The sequence below is a fragment of the Ambystoma mexicanum genome, chromosome 2q (assembly GCF_040938575.1).
Source record: "Ambystoma mexicanum isolate Mex_15411 chromosome 2q, UKY_AmexF1_1, whole genome shotgun sequence".
In the NCBI taxonomy this organism is placed as follows: Eukaryota; Metazoa; Chordata; class Amphibia; order Caudata; family Ambystomatidae; genus Ambystoma; species Ambystoma mexicanum.
Genome location: NC_090924.1, coordinates 608,963,402 through 608,983,919, shown reverse-complemented (window position 1 = coordinate 608,983,919; position 20,518 = coordinate 608,963,402). Strand labels below are relative to the sequence as shown.

Genomic DNA, 20,518 nt, shown 5'->3' with positions numbered 1-20,518 from the left:
CACCCTGCTGCGACCCAACGTGACAACGCTGTGGGGTTCTGTGCCACTGTTTCACTGAGATGCAGGTGACAGGAGCCCTGCTGCTCGGAACACTGCGGCCTGTGCCGCACATCAGGCGTTTTGCCCACTACTGATCTACTGCAGCCAGGAATGCACAAAGACAGCAACCTGTTACCTAAATTGAGATGCGGCCTTGGCGGTCCCTGATGCACCGCATTCCACTGACTCAGCCCAGACATCGCTGCTAAACACCAGGATTACACCCGACCTGCAGCCCGCATCTCCCTTGCTTCACCAGACATTTTAACGGACTACACGGGCATCCTCGCTTTGGCACCCAGCGGGTGGTTTGACACGTTGCTTGACCTACAACGCCTACAGGATCCTTGCCCCCCCTGCCATTTGGGGGACACACGCCTTGCTACTCTCACTACTCACGTTGCCTGGAGACCTGATACCTGCCTGAGTGGGGACTGCAGCTGGAGGGGACCCATGTCCAGCCACATAGGGACTCACAGGACCGCTCATATTGCTGGCACTTATTCTGTGATGTGTGGGAGGTCACAGCCCACTCAGCCGTTAGCTGATGGAACCCTACTGGCTGTATCTGAACATACCAACAATCCTGGCATCACTGCCTTTCCCTGGTTCTTGAACATCACTTCTACTGCGACCTCCAGTTGGTGCCTGTGCCCTCCTGCCCTCGCTGACTATATTTCATCTGCACCACCATCTGAACACGGTGGCCCACCATTACCGTGCCTCAAAAGTGGACCTACTTCACCTTGTGGTGATCCAAGGCGTGGGATTCGGCACCCGCCACTCCACCAAGAGGTTAGTGGGGCTCCTTTGCTATCCACCGCTACTTGCCGTATTGTCCCTTTTGATTTGAACTTGGGTCTGGTAATCATTTGGGCGCTACATAGCCCCACAGGAACTTCCTCACCAGGCCCAACAGCTGCTACTCTCCTTCTATGAGAGCTGGTGTCCGGAGCCAGGAGCCTCGCGCCAAGGGGCCTGCCAAAATTGAGGATCCCGAAAACCACCGTTAAACAGGGTACTCATATCGCATAACTTGTCCCACCCCCGGGGTCCGGCTCAACATCTACATGGGGCACAATCTCTGTCAGCAGTGAAATATCGATCGTCATCCGGGTCGATTGTTCCGCCCCTTCTACCATTGCAGCTTGCCCTACTATACGTGGGAGGCCACAGTTCACACCGCTGCATATTGGACTCACCCACTGACAGCAATCACCCACACTCGGTGACCCAGACCACCCATCTCTGCTCCTGGGAAAAGGGGAGACCGCAGACTACCCACTCAATAAAACGGTCTCCTGGTCTTTATATACAAAACTGTCACTTCCCTACCCGGAGCCTTCAGGCACTTTCTTGTCTGAACCCCTAAGCCATACAGATCCACTGTTGTTGTGCCTCCATATTTGAATTAACTAACCCAGAGGCGCTACAGGTCACGCAACACCTTCTGCCAACATCCCGCTGAGGCACACCTCGAATTCCCTTCCCATTCACAGCTACTTGCTGGATTGCTCTTCCTGGTCTGGTGCCCCCCTTCCTGACCCGGAGACTACTCTATATTTCTGTTCTCCACGTGGTCGATGTGATCATGACCAAGGGCGCTGACAAAAATCAAAGCTCTATCAATATGTATGCGAAAGCTACGCTGAAACAGAATGAATCCTTGCCGGATCCTGAGGCACACATGTCAGGGTCCACTGAAGCTACAGAGTCGCAGAAAATGATGGAATATATGGGGGGGTTCACAGCCCTTCACTCCAAGCTGGGCAACATGAGTGGGACCATCTGCTCGATCAAAGCCCACATGGAAAAAACGGACTCCCGAGTGAACGACGTGGGACAGCTGAGGATGACATTGCTGTTCTCCGGGCAGAGATGACCGCTCTATCCAAAGAGGTTCAAGATGTCACCAAGAAAAATGAGGACCTAGAATCGCGTTCCAGGCGCAATAATCTGTGCATCATTGGTGTCCCGGAGGATAACATTGAAGGCCCTATAGAGGATTTCGTTGAACACATTGTCCTTTCCCTTCTAGACTCACCGAAATGTTCCCTGCAGTTCGCAATTGAGAGGGCCCACCGATCCTTAACAGCGAAACCCAGGCCTGGTGCTCCTCCTCGTCCTATAATGGCAAGAGTGCTTAGTTACCGGGACAGGGATGCCCTCCTTCGTGCGGCGAGAGCAAAGGGAGACCTCTTCCTGGGTTCCTCCAGGATCCACCTCTACCCCGACTTCTCTGCTGCCATACAACAGGAACGCAAAACCTTCCTGGCCACCAAGAAAAGGCTACGAGACCTGGGAGTTAAATATGCTATGTTGTACCCGGCTAAACTCAGGATTGAACACTCAAATCAAGTCTTTTTCTTCACTATTCCCGAAGAGGCTCCCAAATTCATTGAGGAACACTTTCCAGGGTGATGGATATTGAGCACTGCTCCTGCAGTTGCCTCAAATCTATCCCTAGGGAGGGGTTAGGTATTCTTAATGCAGATCGGGACTCAGACGACTGATTTAGCTACAACCTTGCTCTATGAGCTTGATTGATCCTAAGTCCTGATTCACAAGCCTATCCCCTCTCGCTACCTCTGAATTACTTTCACGTTATGCATCATAGTATACCCTGTCAACGCCCCAAATGGGATGTTCTACTGCTCAAGGCCTACTCGTGGCCCCCCAGGCAATGTCGCCGCTGTTTCTGTTCCAATTAATGGGGTTAGGGGTTTTCACCTCTCTGGTTGGGGCGGGGGTGGGATGGGAATGGTTTCTAGTTGTTGTTAAAATGCTCGGCACGCAGATGGGTATTCCAGTCTCTGAAACCTTTTATATTGGCCTTATCAGATTGAAGACACAGTGCGTATGGACTGATCCCTGTGGTTCGTGCCCTGGCCAGGGAGTTTGTTTATGGGTGCTGATCTACTGTGCGGGTGGCTGCTGATTGCATAACATGTATGAGCTGGAATGTCAGGGGGCTGGGTAACCGGGTTAAAATGCGCAAGATGCAGTTATATGTTGAGCGACACAAGGTCAAAGTGCTCATTTTGCAAGAAACGCACTCTCTTTCCAGCAGATGTGAGGTGTTTGCGAGGTCATGGGGTCCCCAAAGCTATTACGCGGCCTACTCCACCCAGAACCATAAAGTTATAACCCTAATCCACAAGAGCCTCAAGTTCCAACATAAAGTGATTCATGCAGACCCACTAGGACGTTATGTTCTTGTTTGGGGCTCTGTTGGGCAGAGAAGTTGTACTGCTAAACATATATGGTCCCAACGTGGATGACCCTGACTTCTACATACATCTCTCCTCTCTACTCTCCGGATTCCCCCTTATCCCTATCCTTTGGGGTGGGACTTTAATACCGGGTGGGGACTTTAATACCATCTTGGATATTACCTTTGATAGATCGGGCTCCAGACCTCGCCGACTTTCCAAGGCACCCAAAACTATCATAGAGGCCCAGTTTAAAATACCTGATGCATGGCGGTTGATTCACCCTAACTCCCGAACATTCTCCTTTTACTCCTCGATTCATGACCCCCATTCACGGATAGATGAATGGCTAATCTCGGATACACTAATCGGAACCATCATGCAAATGTCTATCCTGCCCAGAACATTCTCAGTCCACTCCCCAGTGACGCTCTCCCTGAGGTGGACTGCTGATAAACCGAGGGTCCGCTCGTGGACGCTAAAACTGCACTCTCTATTATATGTAGCCTTTGAGACCGAACTGGGAGCCAGCATCAATGACTTTTTTGCACTAAACACTGGCCCTGTCACAACACAAGCCACCCTTTGGGAGGCATTCAAGGTCTATGTTAAGGGGTATCGCAATTTCCAAGGAGGCAGGGATTCTCAGAGCAATTTGGAGCGACATCTCTGGAAGTGAATCTCACCTTTCCTCCCTTGAGTCACAGTATGCTTCCTCTCAGTCACCCACAATTCTTACCGATATAGGCACAGAATTGGATGCATTCTGCACCCACGCGGAGCGAGAACGGAAGTTCCTCGATGACCCCCAGTCAGCTCACAGGTATGGGGAGGGCGAGCGCCCAAGCCGCGTCCTTGCCAGCCTGCTCCGACTTGAGAATGGAACAACACATATTCCGGCTTTCGAGAGGACAGATGGCACTTTGGCTCTGACATCACACGATATCAATATTGAATTTCACTCCTTTAACGAAGCCCTGTATTGCAATGTAGATACTGCTTCACCGCCGACATTGACACTTTTTTTAGACAGCCTCCCACTCTCTATCCTCTCCCCAGCGACTAGGCAAGCATTGGGTACCCCTATCACACCTGAAGAAATATCCAAGGCTATAGATTCACCTGCCTCCAGGAAGGCCTCCGGATCCGACGGAATTCCCGTTGAATTTTACAAACATTATAAGGCCCTCCTGGTCCCGCAATTGTCAACCCTGTGGGCGGAAGCCTGTGAAATAGGCGCCCCCCCCTCCCTTCGAGAGGCCATAATCTCGGTTTTACTTAAAGCGGGCAAACCTTCCACATTATGTGGATCATACCGCCCCCTATCTCTTATTAATTGCGACGTCAAAATGTACGCTAAGGTGTTAGCCCAGACATTATCTCCATACATGGCATACATTATTCATCCTGATCAATCCAGTTTCATCTCGGGGCGTTCTACTGCTTTTAACATACGCTGCCTGTTCAATATACTCTCTCCCGAGTAGACCCAAGTATACAAGCAGTTGCAGCTACCCTTGACATGCAGAAAGCCTTCGGCTCTGTTTCCTGGAATTATCTGTGGCGGGTCCTTCAGAAGTGCAACTTTGGCTCTCGATTCACCTTCTAGGTGAAACTCCTGTATTCCTCTCCTGTTGCAAGGGTTCGCACCGAAGACCGTTGCTCACCCCAATTCCAAATAGCCAGGTGCACGAGGCAGGGGTACCCTTTCTCACCATTAATCTTTGCCCTAGCAATAGAACCCTTGGCTGACAGGATACACCAACAACATGCACACAGAGGCATTAGATTGTCAAGTCCTCCCGAGGTCCTCTCCCTTTATGCAGACGATGCTGTTCTCTTTATCAGCTCACCTGAATGCAATCTGGCCCCAATACTAGAAGACGTACGCTTCGGTGAACTCTCGGGCCTCCAAGTGAATTGCTCTAAATCCATACTGTTCCCGCTGACAGAGGCCACCACACCCCTTTTAAACCCCCAGGGATTTGCATGGGCACAGTCTGAGATTACCTATCTCGGAGAGGTGATTACACGTCAACAGAAATCCCTGTATGAGGCCAATTTCGGGAACTACCTAGCTACCCTCAGTCAGAAGTGCATGGGCTAGGCCAGATTACCAATCTCACTGGCAGGCGGCATCGCCGTCCTAAAGATGGTGATACTACCCCAGCTCCTATACAAATTTCTGAATGTTCCCTTATGGCCGGGGCAGGAATTCTTTACAGAACTGACTCGAATCATCCACACATTCTTTTGGCATTCTGGCGCGGTCTGTCTGAAACTAGGAACACTGATCACTGCAATGGCGAGGGGCGACTCAGCTCCCCAGACCTCGAGAGGTACTGGATGGCCGCTCAAGCACACTTTGCTTCACACTGGTTCATACCCACTGATCCTCCTCCCCACATGAAACTCAAATGCCTTGCCACAGATGGTCGAGACCTCCGCTCTCTAGTTTTCCCCGCCCATTCCATCAAATTTGAATGCCTCGACCCTGTGGGTTCCACGACCTGCCTTGAATAAGTTATGGAAGCAGGCCTGCACCCCATGGCCCTTTCACGGTGACCTTCCCCTTGGGAACTTTTTTCCAGACTCTACCGTGTAGACACTTCAACCATTCGTCTTTGGGCGGACGCAGATCTCGAATCTGTTCACAATGCCGTCGCCCAGGGAAACTTTATCGAATGGCCTGACTTACCTCAACCCCTTTGAGGTAAGCCCTCTCGCTCATTACAATATGCTGGCCTGCACCGCTCTCTCAAGAAGAGGTTTCCAGACTTCCCCTCAATTCCTTCGGATGACCTGATATTGTCAGAAGTCCTGACCACCACGACTTTCAAGGGTAAAGTTTCTAGACTATACACAATAATACATACCAAAGCAGCCGCCCCATTCATGCAGCGCAGGCAATCCTGGGGTAGGGATCTGGGTGTTGAGATCACTGACCAACGATGGGACCACATGTGTGCCGTACCCATGAAGTCATTTAATTCACGTTTTAAGCTGATTCAATTTAAGCTACTCCATAGATTTCATTACACCCCAATCAGACTACATCGCATGTCGAAAGACCATCCACCTACATGCCCTAGATGCAGATTGGATGACGCAAACTATCTACACATGATATGGTCCTGCCCACACCTCTCCCAGTTCTGGACATAAGTGTGCAATATGGTATCCGAAATGTTGGACTGTGCCATAACCTCTTCCCCGTTGACATGCCTCTTTCATGAGCTTCCTAAGCTCGGGCGGACCTCTAGGAAACTGGCTGGGCTATGCCTGTTATTGGCCTTCCACTGTATACTGCTGCTCTGGCTCTGCCCCGGGCCCCCCACACATGACTAGTGGCTCCAAGCCGTCACCTGGGCTTCCGAAGAAGAGGTTTACTTGAAGGGGAAGGCCAACCATGTATGTCACGAGAAGAGGTTTTTGCTTCAAGGAGAATGTCATGCATGAATGTCACTAGAAGAGGTTTACCTCAAGGATAACGTCAAGCATGCATGTCACTAGAAGAGGTTTACCTCAAGGATAACGTCAAGCATGCATGTCACTAGAAGAGGTTTACTTCGACAAGAACGTCAAGCACGCATGTCACTAGAAGAGATGTGCTTCGAGGAGAACGTCAAGCACACATGTCACTAGAAGAGATGTGCTTCGAGGAGAACGTCAAGTACGCATGTCACTTGAAGAGGTTTTTGCTTCAAGGATATCGTCAAGCATGCATGAAGAGGTTTTTGCTTCAATTAGAATGTCAAGCATGCATGTCACTAGAAGAGGCTTTTGCTTCAAGGAGAATGTTAAGCTTGCATGTCACTAGAAGAGATGTGCTTCGAGGAGAACGTCAAGCACGCATGTCACTTGAAGAGGTTTGCTTCAAGGATAATTTCAAGCATGCATATCACTAGAAGAGGTTTTTGCTTCAAGGAGAACGTGAAGCACACATGTCACTAGAAGAAGTTTTTGCTTCAAGGATAACGTCAAGCATGCATGTCATTAGAAGAGGTTTACTTCAAGGAGGAGGCCAAGCACGCATGTCACTAGAAGAGGTTTGCATCAAGGAGAACGTGAAGCACGCATGTCATTATAGAGGTTTGCTTCAAGGAGAACGTGAAGCACGCATGTCACTAGAAGAGGTTTGCTTCAAGGAGAATTTCAAGCACGCATGTCACTAGAAGAGGTTTGCTTCAAGGAGAACGTGAAGCACGCATTTCACTAGAAGAAGTTTTTGCTTCAAGGAGAACGTGAAGCACGCAAGTCACTAGAAGAAGTTTTTGCTTCAAGGAGAACATGAAGCATGCATTTCACTAGAAGAAGTTTTTGCTTCAAGGAGAACGTCAAGCACGCATGTCACTAGAAGAAGTTTTTGTTTCAAGGAGAACGTCAAGCACGCATGTCATTAGAAGAGGTTTACTTCAAGGAGAAGGCCAAGCACGCATGTCACTAGAAGAGGTTTGCTTCAAGGAGAACGTGAAGCACACATTTCACTAGAAGAAGTTTTTGCTTCAAGGAGAACTTGAAGCACGCATTTCACTAGAAGAAGTTTTTGCTTCAAGGAGAACGTGAAGCACGCAAGTCACTAGAAGTTTTTGCTTCAAGGAGAACGTGAAGCACGCATCTCATTAGAAGAGGTTTACTTCAAGGAGAAGGCCAAGCACGCATGTCACGAGAAGAGGTTTTCGTGAACTGAAAAATGTAAAACCTGGGGCCTGTGAAACTGATTGAGAAAGATACTAGAACTCTTAAATGATGCCATGGAAAGAGACATTCTTGGGTATCGGACACTGCTACCAGTTTTGCCAGTTGTGTTTTGTTGCAAAAAATGGGGACGGGTACATTTTGCAAGTGGGATAGAGGAGGAGGCACTTGAAAAAACCCGACGAGTCTATAAGTGCAGGCTGGCAGCACGAGCCCTGCGTGCTGGTATGCTTCTATGTGCCTTGGCAGAGACACGTGTGTATATGTTTTATCCAGCAGTTGCAGCCCATTATCAAATAATCCACATTGCTGAGAGATTGGGTTAGCATCTGGCTTGGGAGCTTTGTGTGATAGAGCTAAAGGTGTGAGCTTGGGCATGGCTCTATCAGGTTAATGTGGTATTAGTGGGCGTGAGTTTGCCGAGTACCTCAGTGTTGGGTAGTAGGAAGTTTCGGGGTGAGTAGGTTCTAGCTTACTTCAAGCTCTGCCCCCATGTGAAATCATTGTTCTCACTGACAGGTTTAACGTCTTTAGTGGAAATCATTATATGTAACATGTGACCTGCCTGCTCTTTCTAGAGAGGCCAGGATCACATAACATGCAACAGGATTTGGTAATCCGGCTGATGGGCACATTTTGAACTGACATTTGCACTGACTTACCAGGTGGCAATGGCATTGAACTGAGCGACCAGTGCAGAAACGGCCTCTGCACTCAATGACGGGTGCAAGACGCATAGTTTGCACTTTTTGGCCTGTGCAAATATCGGTGCTAAATTACATTCCCTAGGAGTAGGTTATGAGTGCAATTCATGTGATCTAGTCCCGGATACATTATCTCTTACAACCAATTCAATTTTGCTAAGAAAATAGTTCAGTACCATTATATTTATTTATTTATTTTTTATGTATTTGACATTTGTATAGCGCGCCGAACCCACGGGCATCTCTGGTAAGAGCCATGACTTTCAGTCATTATTAGTATGTGCAAGTCATGAGACTTGTCTAGTCAAAGACAGCAAGCTGAGTTGCCCCTGTGGCCTTCCAGACTGAAGATAGTAGTCAAGCTTTTCATGCGTTCCTCGGTAATGTTCATATCGCTTCTAAGCACCCCTGAACCTTCACATACCGTATAAGGGAAAGGCGGCACATCGACGGTGCACTGCCCAGGATCACACCATTTGGTCAAGTTGGGAATGGGGCATTGGAATGCGGGGCACTCCACATGGACGTCTAAGAAGGACTTGATGAACATGTGCTAAGCCAGTAAACACTCAAAAACAACTTAATAGAAACATAAATGCATGCTTGAGCATGGACACACAGTTCGTCTGCTGAATGGCTCGCCCACTTGCTGAATGCCTCAAAAAGCGACCAATGAAACCCCAGGCCCGGTCCTTTGGACAATGGTCAGGCTTCCTTGTACCGATGCCGATAATTGATAGGAGCACCGCTTATGCCTGCTGAGAATCTGCGCGCAGGTGGCGCGAGTTTAAACATTAATTTATACAACATTAGAAAGGACACCTTTGCACCAGGCGGTCGCAGAGCGGGCCAGGCTCGCCATGGCAGACTTTGGAGAGGTCCTGAAAGCCGCTGGCGAATATGGGCGATTCCAGAAAGGGCTGGTGCTGCTCCTCTGCATCCCCAACGTGTTCAACGCCTTCCACATGTTCGGCCAGGTCTTCATGGGCATCTCGGTGCCCCACCACTGCGACACCAGCTGGATCCTGGAGAGGCACCCGAACCTGACCGCGGAGCAGCAGCTGAACCTGACGCTGCCCAGGGACCGGCGCGGCGCCTACGACGAGTGCCTCATGTACGCGCCCGTGGACGGGGACCTGGACGCCATCGAGAAGTACGGGCCGAACTCCACTCAGAAGTGCCGAGACGGTTGGGCCTATGACACAACGGAGCAGAAATCGACGCTGGTCACTGAGGTTGGTGCTAGTGTGTGACTCTTGTCTTCTAGATGGGAGAAAGGTCCTTAGTTGCACCATGACCCGTTCCAGGTTCTCGGTGCTCATGCAGTCCTGGTTTTCTCTCTGTATTCTGGGACTTGTAGTACGCATATTATAATAGGAAAAGTGGAACTAGAAGGCCCCGAATGCAAAGAAAAAAAACAGTACTGGATAAGCACCTACAGATTGGAATAGGCCATGTGTCCTATAGGTCGTGCTATTATTATTCTACAAACTGCTGAGATTTCAGCCTCGTGTGCCTTTTAAACGTCGTGTGTGCTCTTGGGTGAGCTCATTATAAGTAGTGGCTGTGTTTGAAATAAAACGTACACATAGAGCCTCAAAACGAGGGGCAAATTGTGAATTTTAAAGAATGTTTGCTCAAGAACACTTGTCTAAGACAACTAGCTGCACAGTGAAGTGACTCATCACACTGGCCAATTTTGGCACAAAAACTGGCCCAAGTAGACAAAAAAAATTCCCGTTGGCAAACGTTGGCATCAGTACTGTCCCTGGTCCCTAACGGTGTGCAAGCTCACGTCATGTTTGTTTCTGAATTGGGGGCCATTCTGTGGGGTTGGGGAAAGATTCAAGGTCAACTGGTCTCTATGGCAGGTGTAGCAATACGAAAATAAAATACATATATTTCTGTAAATATTTGTATAGAGGTTTTTTGAAACTATAGAATGATGCACACAAATAAGTACATTGAAAAGAATTGATGACAAGTGAACAGATTGCAACCCAGCTACCTTGCCCTCCCCGCCCCCATGTACCCCCAACGCCCCTTCCTGGAGTGTTTCCACTCACTGGTCCACCCCCAGCGAAGCTAGCCGCCTGGACCCACGGTCGGAATGGGGCATAAAGCTGGCCTAGAAACCAGTGAACAAAACCCCCGCAGCAGCCGCAAATGGACTTTTTTTTGTTTATGATAGACGGTATCCAAGTGGGCTGATTTTTGGCAAAATGAGGGGAAAATTGTGAGTTTTAAAGAATGTTTGCTCAAGAACACTTGTCCAAGACAACTAGCTGCACAGTGAAGTGACTCATCACACTGGCCAATTTTGGCACAAAAACTGGCCCAAGTAGACAAAAAAAACAAAAAAAAACGGGCTACACTAGTTTGTTGGCCCTGCACTGTCTTACTGACCTGCGGGTCTGAGCCAGAACATCCTATTCCTACTTAACCTTTGCTTGGGGTGGTCTCTGGCAGGAACACTGTTCCAAGCAGCCATTAAAAATGGCTTTAATTCTGTCTCCTTTTTTTTTTTTAACCCTAGCATCATCTACTCTAGTATGTTGCATCTAGTGGAGGACAACCTCCCCTTGTACTGTCTTTTAAACCCTTGAGGTGTAGACAGGGACGGGGTCAGGGCCTTTCAACTCTTTCAAATGACAGGGGCCTCGAACCTCAGGGGGGTTCCCAGCAACTGCCTCCATATTGCCAGTCAGCAGACTAAAAACACACAACTATACTCCTTTATGTGTCAGGCTCTGGAGCTCAGAGTGTGCGCTTTGCAGCGCTCGCCTTACAAGCTGCGTTGGCTGGAGCCCGTCCTCCCGTCATTAAAATTGGGGGTAAAAAGAAGTGTTATCACCTCAATGCCTTTCAACACTGGTTCCTCCACGTCAGCCACTTGGTTACAAAGAAGGATTCATTGCTATCCAGCGGGCATTCAGTGTTGGCTCGTCTCGTGATAATTGGCGGCTATTAACCTTATATGTATTATAATGTATGCCCCCCACGGGTGCCTCCGACTGCTTTCCACTCTAAGCAAGGGGCGGGGCAACCATCATGTTGAAATGGGTCCCCCCACATCATCAGCCGGGCCTGGGTGTAGAAAGATGCTAGTCTCAGCTCAGCCCCCATCTCTTAAGGTCTTAAGTACAGAGCACTCATTGCAGGGCTCATGCTCTGGTGAGGTACTGCTGCCATCTGTCTGTCGCCCGGCTACCTGGCATCTTCCGGCCCTACCGAACAAGCAGCAAATGTGGCCCCATAACCAGTGGAAGGCAGAGGGAAGCAAAAGGGCACTTTCATTAAGGTGGAGTAAAAAACACTGCAAAGCCCTGACGCGCCATAATGTCATTCAAAGTGTCAGCATTCCTGGAGAGAACAAACGCTGTGATATGGGAGTGGCTTCAGAAATCCATGGAATGCAACCTCACCAGAAGAGTGGGGGCCTTTTACAGGCTCAGTGAGACATTGGTGGCCAATACAAGAGGGGCTGGTCAGTCGCATTGGCCATTAGAAGTCTGACTCCAGTTCGTCCCAAGCGGACTTTCATGGCATAGGGGCTTGGCTGCAGGGGCGCCTTCCAGAAAGACTCCTAGGGCCCGATTCATGGAATATTTGCCTGGTTCAAAGTGAATTTGCACTGCTGAAAAGTGCCTTGCACTGCCGATAGTACGGGCAAAGTCATTTTGTGCTGCAAAAATACACTTTTCACTGATGCATGAATCAGGGTTTGCGTCGGCAGTGCAAAGTCAATTTTCAGCAGTGCAAATTCACTTTGTACTGGGCAAATATTCCATGAATCGGGCCCATAATGTGCCTGATCTTGGCAAATGGAAAATGCCACCGGTGGTAAATTGACACCAGTTCCAGACGGGCAAACTACGTTGTGACTGGAATACCGCCTCCAGCACCAATCCTCATCGCAGGAAACTATCATGTGGTAAATACCGCTGAGAATAGGATCAACTCTAAGGGCCCGATTCACGGAATTATTTGCACGGTTCAAAGTGACTTTGCGCTGCTGAAAAGTGATGTTGCACGGCCGACGCAGTGCATATCCCTTTTTTGCAAAACAAATTGACTTTGCCCGGCAAAATACACTTTGCAGAGTTCTATGAATCGGGGTTTGTGTCGGCAGTGCAAAGTCACTTTTCAGCAGTGAAAATTCACATTGAACTGTGCAAAAAATTCCATGAGTTGGGCCCTTAGAGTTTATCAAGCAAGTGCCTGGCCCGAGGTTGGTGGCGGATGCATGTACTGTACACATCTTCTTGCTCTAGGGGGGGTGGGTAGTGAATAGCCTTGTTTTGCCTAAAAAGTGACTTGCCTGCAATCAGATCTTGCGATGCGATGTGTGTGCAGTTTGATGTCACGTAAACTTAAGTAACCGCAGGGGAGGTTTTTTCCCTGCATGAACTCTAAGCCTGGAATGTGCATGTGTTTGTCTAGGGCTGTGGTTGTTTTATCTGAGTGATCATATTGGTAATCCCAGGGCTACAGAAAATAAGAAATACGCGGTGTCTACAGCCTGCCATCGTGAAGCATTCCATTACCACTTGTCAATGTGGTCATTCAGTTCTGGGTGGCATTGCCAGTGCTTGTTCCATTTGCATTACTTTTGGAAATGACAAGGTGATCTTATCCTTTGAGGTGACATGGGGTGTTGCTAGGTCTGGAAAAGATCCGGGGCTGCGCTAATGTCGTGACTGTCGGGACTCAGAGCTATCTAGCCTTTTGGTTTTAGCCCCTGAGATTCTATCCGGGGCGACATCCAAAAGATCAGGGGCTATAGCCCCCTCAACCCCTCCCTCCCCCTAGCAACCCCTCTGGAGGTGACCTGTGCATTTCAGGGGGGGCGGGACAGCGGCCCAAAAGATGTGCTGGTCAGCCCGCGTGCAGACTCCAATTGCGCACGTCGGTGGTGGGGGCGCATTTTACAGTGATCGGCCTACTTGGGCCATTTTGAAATGCGAAGAAAAGAAAGGAAGCAATGCCAGTACTGCTGTGCCACTTATACAAAAAAACTGCATGACAGTGTTAGGAATTGCCCATCATGCAATGCGCCTCCCCTGCACCTGTTCCAAACAAGCACACGGGCATATCATAGTTTCTTGTGCATTTTAAAGTGAATCCTGTTTTTTAATACAGGATGCACTTTAAGTGCCCCTGACTTGTGCAAATGCTCAAAATGGGTAAAAAAGAGCATATGTGCACATTCAAATGCCCTTTGAGAATCGTGCACTTAACATGGTCACAATGATGAGATGTGCCAATGAGAATTTGGCACAATACACCCTGACGGATTTTTTCTCTCTTGACTGAAAAAACTCTGGGGGTCATTATGAGTTGGGCAGTAAGGGATACCAGGCACCGGTAAGGAGACTGGTGCCGGTAATCCCTTACCGCCAAATTCCGAAGTCCCTTAGCGGAAACCGCTAAGGGACCAGGGCGCTAATTACGTGCCCGCTATTAGCAGGCCCGTAATTACCGCCTTCCCCATTCCTATTGAGACCTATGGGGGCTCAATGGGAAATGGGGAATGGCTGGTAAGTCCTCATCCAACCAGACCAGACCCGGACCCGGTATATATAATAGCGCCATGGCTACCTCCAATCTCGGAATGAGGCCCTCTGATGTATTGTGACCAATTTAGGATCACTTGCTTCTTCTAAGTCCTGTCCAATCCAATGCTAAGCGTTTAACCTTTCCCTTTCTTGATGTGGAATGAAGGCACGTTTGAGGCCTTTATAATTCTGGCAACATAAAAAGCATGCGTAAAATGCATGCGCACTGCACGTGCTTTTCACATACTGCCATATTTTCAACGGTGGAGCGGATGCTCTATTCCCTGATTGCTTTCACCGGTCCCATCCACTCCGCCACACACATGCACCGGTATTACTGACTGCGTCTGATTTTGATTTGGTCGCGAATGCATTGGTTTTCAATGAATTCTAGCTGCTTTTTGCACCTGCTAAAATCAGGTGGATTCTTCAAGAATATATTGCAAATGCTGCCTGACATGCGTAAGTGGAAGTCGGTGTGTCCAAAAAGAAGGAGCAAAGTTGGTGACTATTTCTTGTACTTCGTTGTGCAAATAATGAAAATTGCAGAGAGGCGAACGTTATGCACGTAAGTGTAAATGTAACAGGTCTAGAGTGCGCAATTTACTGGGGTCTTAGAAAATGAACTCCATTCAGTTTAAAGTATTACCATAGTAACACTTAGCGGTAAATGCCTTCCTTTCAACTACACATAGGGCCTGGTTACCAGGTCGGCGGTAACCCGCTGGTGTTACGGCGTGTTGCCGGTGACCTCGTAACACTGTTTCCCCTCCCTGATATCCCAGTGCCACCGGGATACTACAAGTCCCGGTGGCCCGGGATATCAAGCTGCGGGAACTGTAAGTACCCATTCCCGTAGGATCCCACGGGAATAGGGACACAGAATCACTGCTTCTGTGAAAACCATGCCTGCAGGTCAGGCCTACCGGGAGCACTGGCTCCTGTAGGCATTCTTGTAGTCTGGTGGTCCGGGGCAGGGTGCTGGTATGTTGCTACCGGCACCCTTATTTCCAGACCGCCGGACTTGAATGAGGGCCAAAGTATTTGGCTCTGCTGTGCAAATTGTTTTTTATAGCAAGTTTTGTTGCAAAAGTTTAAACAAACCTATCACTTGCATGTTCAAAGTGCAGCTCTGACGCTGCATATTACAATAAAACCCGAGTCAAGGTTCACGTCTGAGTAAAGGAAGGGATTGCAGCCGCTGTGTGTTGCAACTTGCAGTGTAATGAACTGTATGCCTCACACATGTGCACTGCACGGTCATCTTAGCCTGCACGGTTGGTTGCAAAGGCTAATACATGCTACCAAGGATTTAAGTGGGCCCGGGTTAGCCAGGGCCGAGCTGCAGCAAGCTCAGAAATATAGTTCTGAGGCAGGGCCCTGCCGGGGCTCGCTAATGTTGACAAGCAGCATTAGCCGCAGGAGGGCAAACCCTTTTTCTAAATACCGAAGCTCTCGCTCATGTACAAGAGCTTCAGGTTTCATAAAAAAATGAATGCATTTCTCCATACTGGTGGCGCCAACACCTGCGTGGCATCCCTTTAATCAAAAGATGCCTGTGGGCTGGTGCCACCATTATATAAGAAAAGGTGAGGCCGCTGGCAGTCATTGCCTTTTTTTTTTTAAAGCCTGAAGCTCCCTCTCATTCGCAGGAGCTTCAGGCTTTAGGAAAAAAGGCCTCGATTTCTTGCGCCTCACCTTTTCAGCCTTAATGGTGCTGCTACCCCTTAGCAAGCATCCCTTTAGCTAAGTGATACAGCGATGACCCAAGGGTGATCACTGCATCTCTTAGCTAAAGGGAGGCCTGGCAAGGGACAACGCCACCATTAAGGCTGAAAACATGTGGCTGCTGTCCCCCGCGAGGCGTGTCTTTAGGCAATAAATGCAGAGATCAGCACTGGGGCTGCCTCTGGCCCATTAAGCCAGGGCTTGTGAAGGGGGCGTGTCTTAAAGAGTCATCAAATAACCCCATTGTTAGGCCACGCCCCCTTTGCTCTTTTTCCCGTGCCATTTAAGGCACTGCATGGTACGCAATGTACCTCATGCTGAAATGAGACCTCTGCTATAGGTTTGGGCTGTGGACTGTATCACTAAGCGTGTCCTATGTTCTTCCGCATTTTGTCAGGGAACTTTATTTATTTATTTATGTATACAGTGTATGGCACTGAGCACACATACGGTCAGAACCCTTTACAATAGTTTACAGAACAAGGCACATAAGGGACCAAATATCACCAGAGAAAATGTTACTAATGGTATCATGCCCTTTACCCCCTCGCCCCTCATAAGGTTGGTAAGGCAGCAGGTGATAAGATGGTCGTAGGGCTAAGGGGTCACAGTGCCTTAACCGAGGGTAATAAAAAAGGCAACGGGAATACCGCTGCCTGTGTTTGCACCACCGCTATTTACCGTGCCAGAGAATGACAAAGAGCCCAGGTAAACAGAGTGAGAGAGGGCATTCTTCATCCTAAACATCTCAAGCAATGTCCTACAGAGGGGATCATTCTCCAGAACTAAAGGAAGTGCCATAGCTTGCAGGCAACTGCTCCTCGCCGTGGCAGGTAGGAAGGGGTGGCGAGGGGAGGCAAGCGGACCAACCCACCCAGTGCAGGGGCGCAATGAAACCTACATGGGGGGGGGGGGAGGGAGGGTCTAAATGGTGATCGGAGGGGTCACTTCCAAAAACGAGGCGAGGCTAACTTGAAGGCTCCAGCCCCTCTGTTCTAACCCCAGGGCTCGTCTGGTGTGGGAAGTATCAAATGGTACATTTTAGAGCGCAATGTGCCAGTCAGAATGAACATGGTAGTGCATTTAAAGACAACATGCACATTTAGTTGCTCTGAGAATGTTTATATGTCATGGACAGCACTTGAAATATTCTTGAGAAAAAAAAAATTAGATTGTACCACTTTTACGGATATGGTCATGCACCAGTAATACATGACGATACTTGGTGCACCAAAATGCCAGTGCAATAACAGATGCCATGCTTACTTATTACAGATACCTATTAAGGTTATGCTACAGTTATAAGAGACTAGACTGACTGTACCAACATGATATTCTAGCCACATAACACATATGCCCAGGAAAATGAAAGTGCCCGCATAAGCCCCTAAATGTGGTTATATATTGACTCGCATCCGCAGGGAGGGGGCTGATGTGAGCATTTGGTTTTGCTGAGGCAGCTGGGCGATGGAAGTCTTGGCTGCCTTTGTGCAAGTACCTTTTTTCTGATTCTGCACTAAGACAGTAACACGTTAATCCTGCCAGTTTCAGGAAAGGCTCCCCTCCTCACCTCTCTGCCAATAGCATGTGCTCTTGTGGGTGCATCTAGGTTCAAATTTGGGTTTGGTGGGGGGGTTAACCCTTCAACTTGCGGGGTGGGGGCCTAACCCTTCAAATGTTGGGGTAGGCGCTAACTTCAGAGAATGTGGGAGAGGGGCAAACTTCTGTGGGGGCATCTAACTTCTTTACACATTCCAATGAGACTATTCTGGTGAAGCCTCAGTGTTAAAAGCAGCAGCCTCTGCCCTTTACCTCTGAAAGCACCCACTTGCTGTGAGAAATAGTGGTCCCCTTTCTACCCTTCCAATCACTCCCCTGGCACACGTGTGCTGAGCATAGGGGTGACTACCTAAGGATCTGGAATAACACTTATCAACCTTTATTACTCGATCCCAGCAGACCCTGTGCCCTTTTACGCATTCAATAATTTCTGTAATGATATTGGTGTCCTAGCCATCAAGGCAATAAAATTGGTGAACGGTGGTGAACAAAGAAAACACTTGCTTATGTGCGGTGCAGCTGTGGGAATCTGTAGTGATGTGCTTTGTGTTATGGATGGATACAAACTAGTTTGGAATGCCTGAGGCCAGAGTGAATGATGGAATGTGAGAATGTGTATTCATAACCGGGGAAGTGTGAGTAGCCAGTCAGGTGGCTGAAATCAGCAGGCAAGAATACACATTCTCTGCCCACTGTTCCAGCCACCTGAGGCCAATCGTTGGGTGATGCCATTTATTGTGTATGGAGGCAACGGGGAGTCTCTCCCTGTTACCTCCCCAGCCCGCAAAGCAAACCAAACCTCTTTCCTGCCCATCTCAATCACCTGCTGGCCCGGAGCTTTGTGCTCCGGTCCCAGCGCTCCTCATGCATCTGACCGCCACCATAGAAATGGAAAAGGGACATATTCCCTATGGTGGGGGCCATCTTTGATTTTTTGCGCCCCAATCTCTGGAGTAAAAAAAAATAAACCATTTGCACCCCGGTTAAACCCTGGGGTTTGAATTGCTTTTCCCACCGCTGTGGTGGGCTGACATGGACTTTAATCCCTGTCTGCCCCTAGCCCTCGCCAAGGCCTTCACTATGCTTGGGCCAAGCTGCGCTCGGGCCTACCTGCCCTTGGGCTAGGGGCCATTAAAGGCTATGTCCACCTACCACAGCGGGGTGAAAACCATATTTATGAGTGAGAGAATGCTTTTTTGCTGACTTTCCCCTAGAGGGAGTTCAAAGATGTAGCCTGGGTGGTGGGAGGCAGTGGGTTCTGTCCTAAGATCCTATGGACTTTACTCTAACTGAATAAAGTAACTTGATGACTACTTACCTGCAGTGCCCACGAGACCGTCTTCATAACAGAATCGTTTAATTCTTTTGTTGGAGTTAGTTGATATGTAAGTTAAAAAGTAAGGGGGGAGGACAACGTGCTGCCTTACTCATATAGACATGAGGAAAGTTGATGTGCACTCGCCCCTGGGCAACACCTGCCCGAAGCAGAGGTGGCTTGGTGCATTTGAAATATTGCTGCAGGAATGAAATATGGGATCTGTTATATGTTCAATAAGACACATTCGTTCTCTATTCTCACACAATCGAAGTCTGTGGAAGGGTCCATGAATGCTAAATATAGCCCAGAGTTCTGACCAACTGCATATTTATTGACGATAAAATAAAGATTTCAAAGCTGATCTACCACTCCTGTCCCTCTTCTTAACCCACACTGGGCATCTGCAAGGTTTCCCTCTGTCCAAGCTAAAGCGTATCCTGAATATTATTACCAAAATCCTTTGCAGAAACATTTAGCAAAGAAGTTGATCTGTAGGAGTTGGGGATAATCTGCAATCATTACAGCTATTTCCCAGCAAAAAAGGACTCACCCTAATCTTACAATGGCATTCATTTAATAAAGCAAAATATATATATATATATATATATATATATATAGGGTTGCATCATATGTACCCAAGTCAACCGGAACTATACCTGGGTCGTGGCTCTTATTCGCTTCTTGACTGGTCTGTTGGCCAAGGCATTTGGAACCATCAGGTCCTTTATTTTTATTTATTGGACATTTGTATGGTGCCTATACACAAGTGTTTCAAGGTGCCATAAGACAAAAAAAGGGGGCGGGACAGGGGAGAAACAACAATAAATGGTCCTACTAGGCCTTGTGACATTCGGATAATACAAGTGCAGAGACAAGAAGTGCAGGGGTGGGGGCAGGGCTGGGATAAGGGAGAGGGGGAGGGCAGAAGTGCAGGAGTGGGGGCCCCAGGGGCAGGACACATGCTGGGGGAGCAGAGGACGGCAAGTGCCAGGGGAACCAGGGGTAAGGGTCAACTAGTGCGAGGACGGGGGGGGGGCAGATTCAGGCTAGTCATGGAAGGGTGCATGAGGGCAAGTGCAGGATAAGAGGTGCTGGGGAACACTGGATGAGGAGGGCTTGGCCCCAGTAAGGCACATAAGGGATCAGGCGCCAGTCACAGCAGCAAGGGGACATTAGCAAGGGTGTGTGAGAGGGAAGGTGGAGGAGAAAAGGAAAGGCTTGAGAGGTTTCCGGAACTTAAGGAGAACCGGCTCAAGTCTAAGGGGGGCAGGAAGGCCGTCCCAGAGGGAGCCTTCTGCCAAAGAAAGAGATCTACCCCCAATCTATGCTTCCAGAAACATCTGATCTGCGGAGAGTTGGAGATCGAGGTCCGAAGGACACTACCAGGGAGGCATCTAGGGAGAGAAAAGTTGGATGTAGCGGGATCCCAGGCCCAAGAAAGTCTTGTGGATGATGCAGAGGGTCTTGGATTTGATCCTTGCAGCCTCATGGAGCCAATGGAGAGATTTCTGGGCTGGGGAGATGCGTTACCTGGGCTTGAGGCCAAGGAGAAGTCTTGCATCCCTGTTCTGGATTAGTTGAACAGGGCAAAGGGAGGAAAGAGGCAGATTGAGGAAGAGGCTGTTACAGTAGTCAAGCATAGAGCGAACAAAGGTTCTGGAGACACTGAGCTTCTGGGGAAAGGTGAGGAAAGGGAGAATG

The 20,518-nt window shown here is 48.8% G+C and overlaps 1 protein-coding gene across 1 annotated transcript in view; it reads left to right on the top strand.

Moving 5' to 3' along the window:
• Positions 1-9,512: 9,512 nt before the first annotated feature.
• The window catches only part of LOC138569620 (solute carrier family 22 member 13-like), a 371,351-nt gene continuing 360,345 nt past the window's right edge, over positions 9,513-20,518 (top strand). Inside the window, exon 1 of the mRNA XM_069647751.1 lies at positions 9,513-9,888. Within this exon, the coding sequence (XP_069503852.1) occupies positions 9,514-9,888 (375 nt within the window). The 5' untranslated portion in view covers position 9,513. The remainder of the gene's footprint in view (positions 9,889-20,518) is intronic.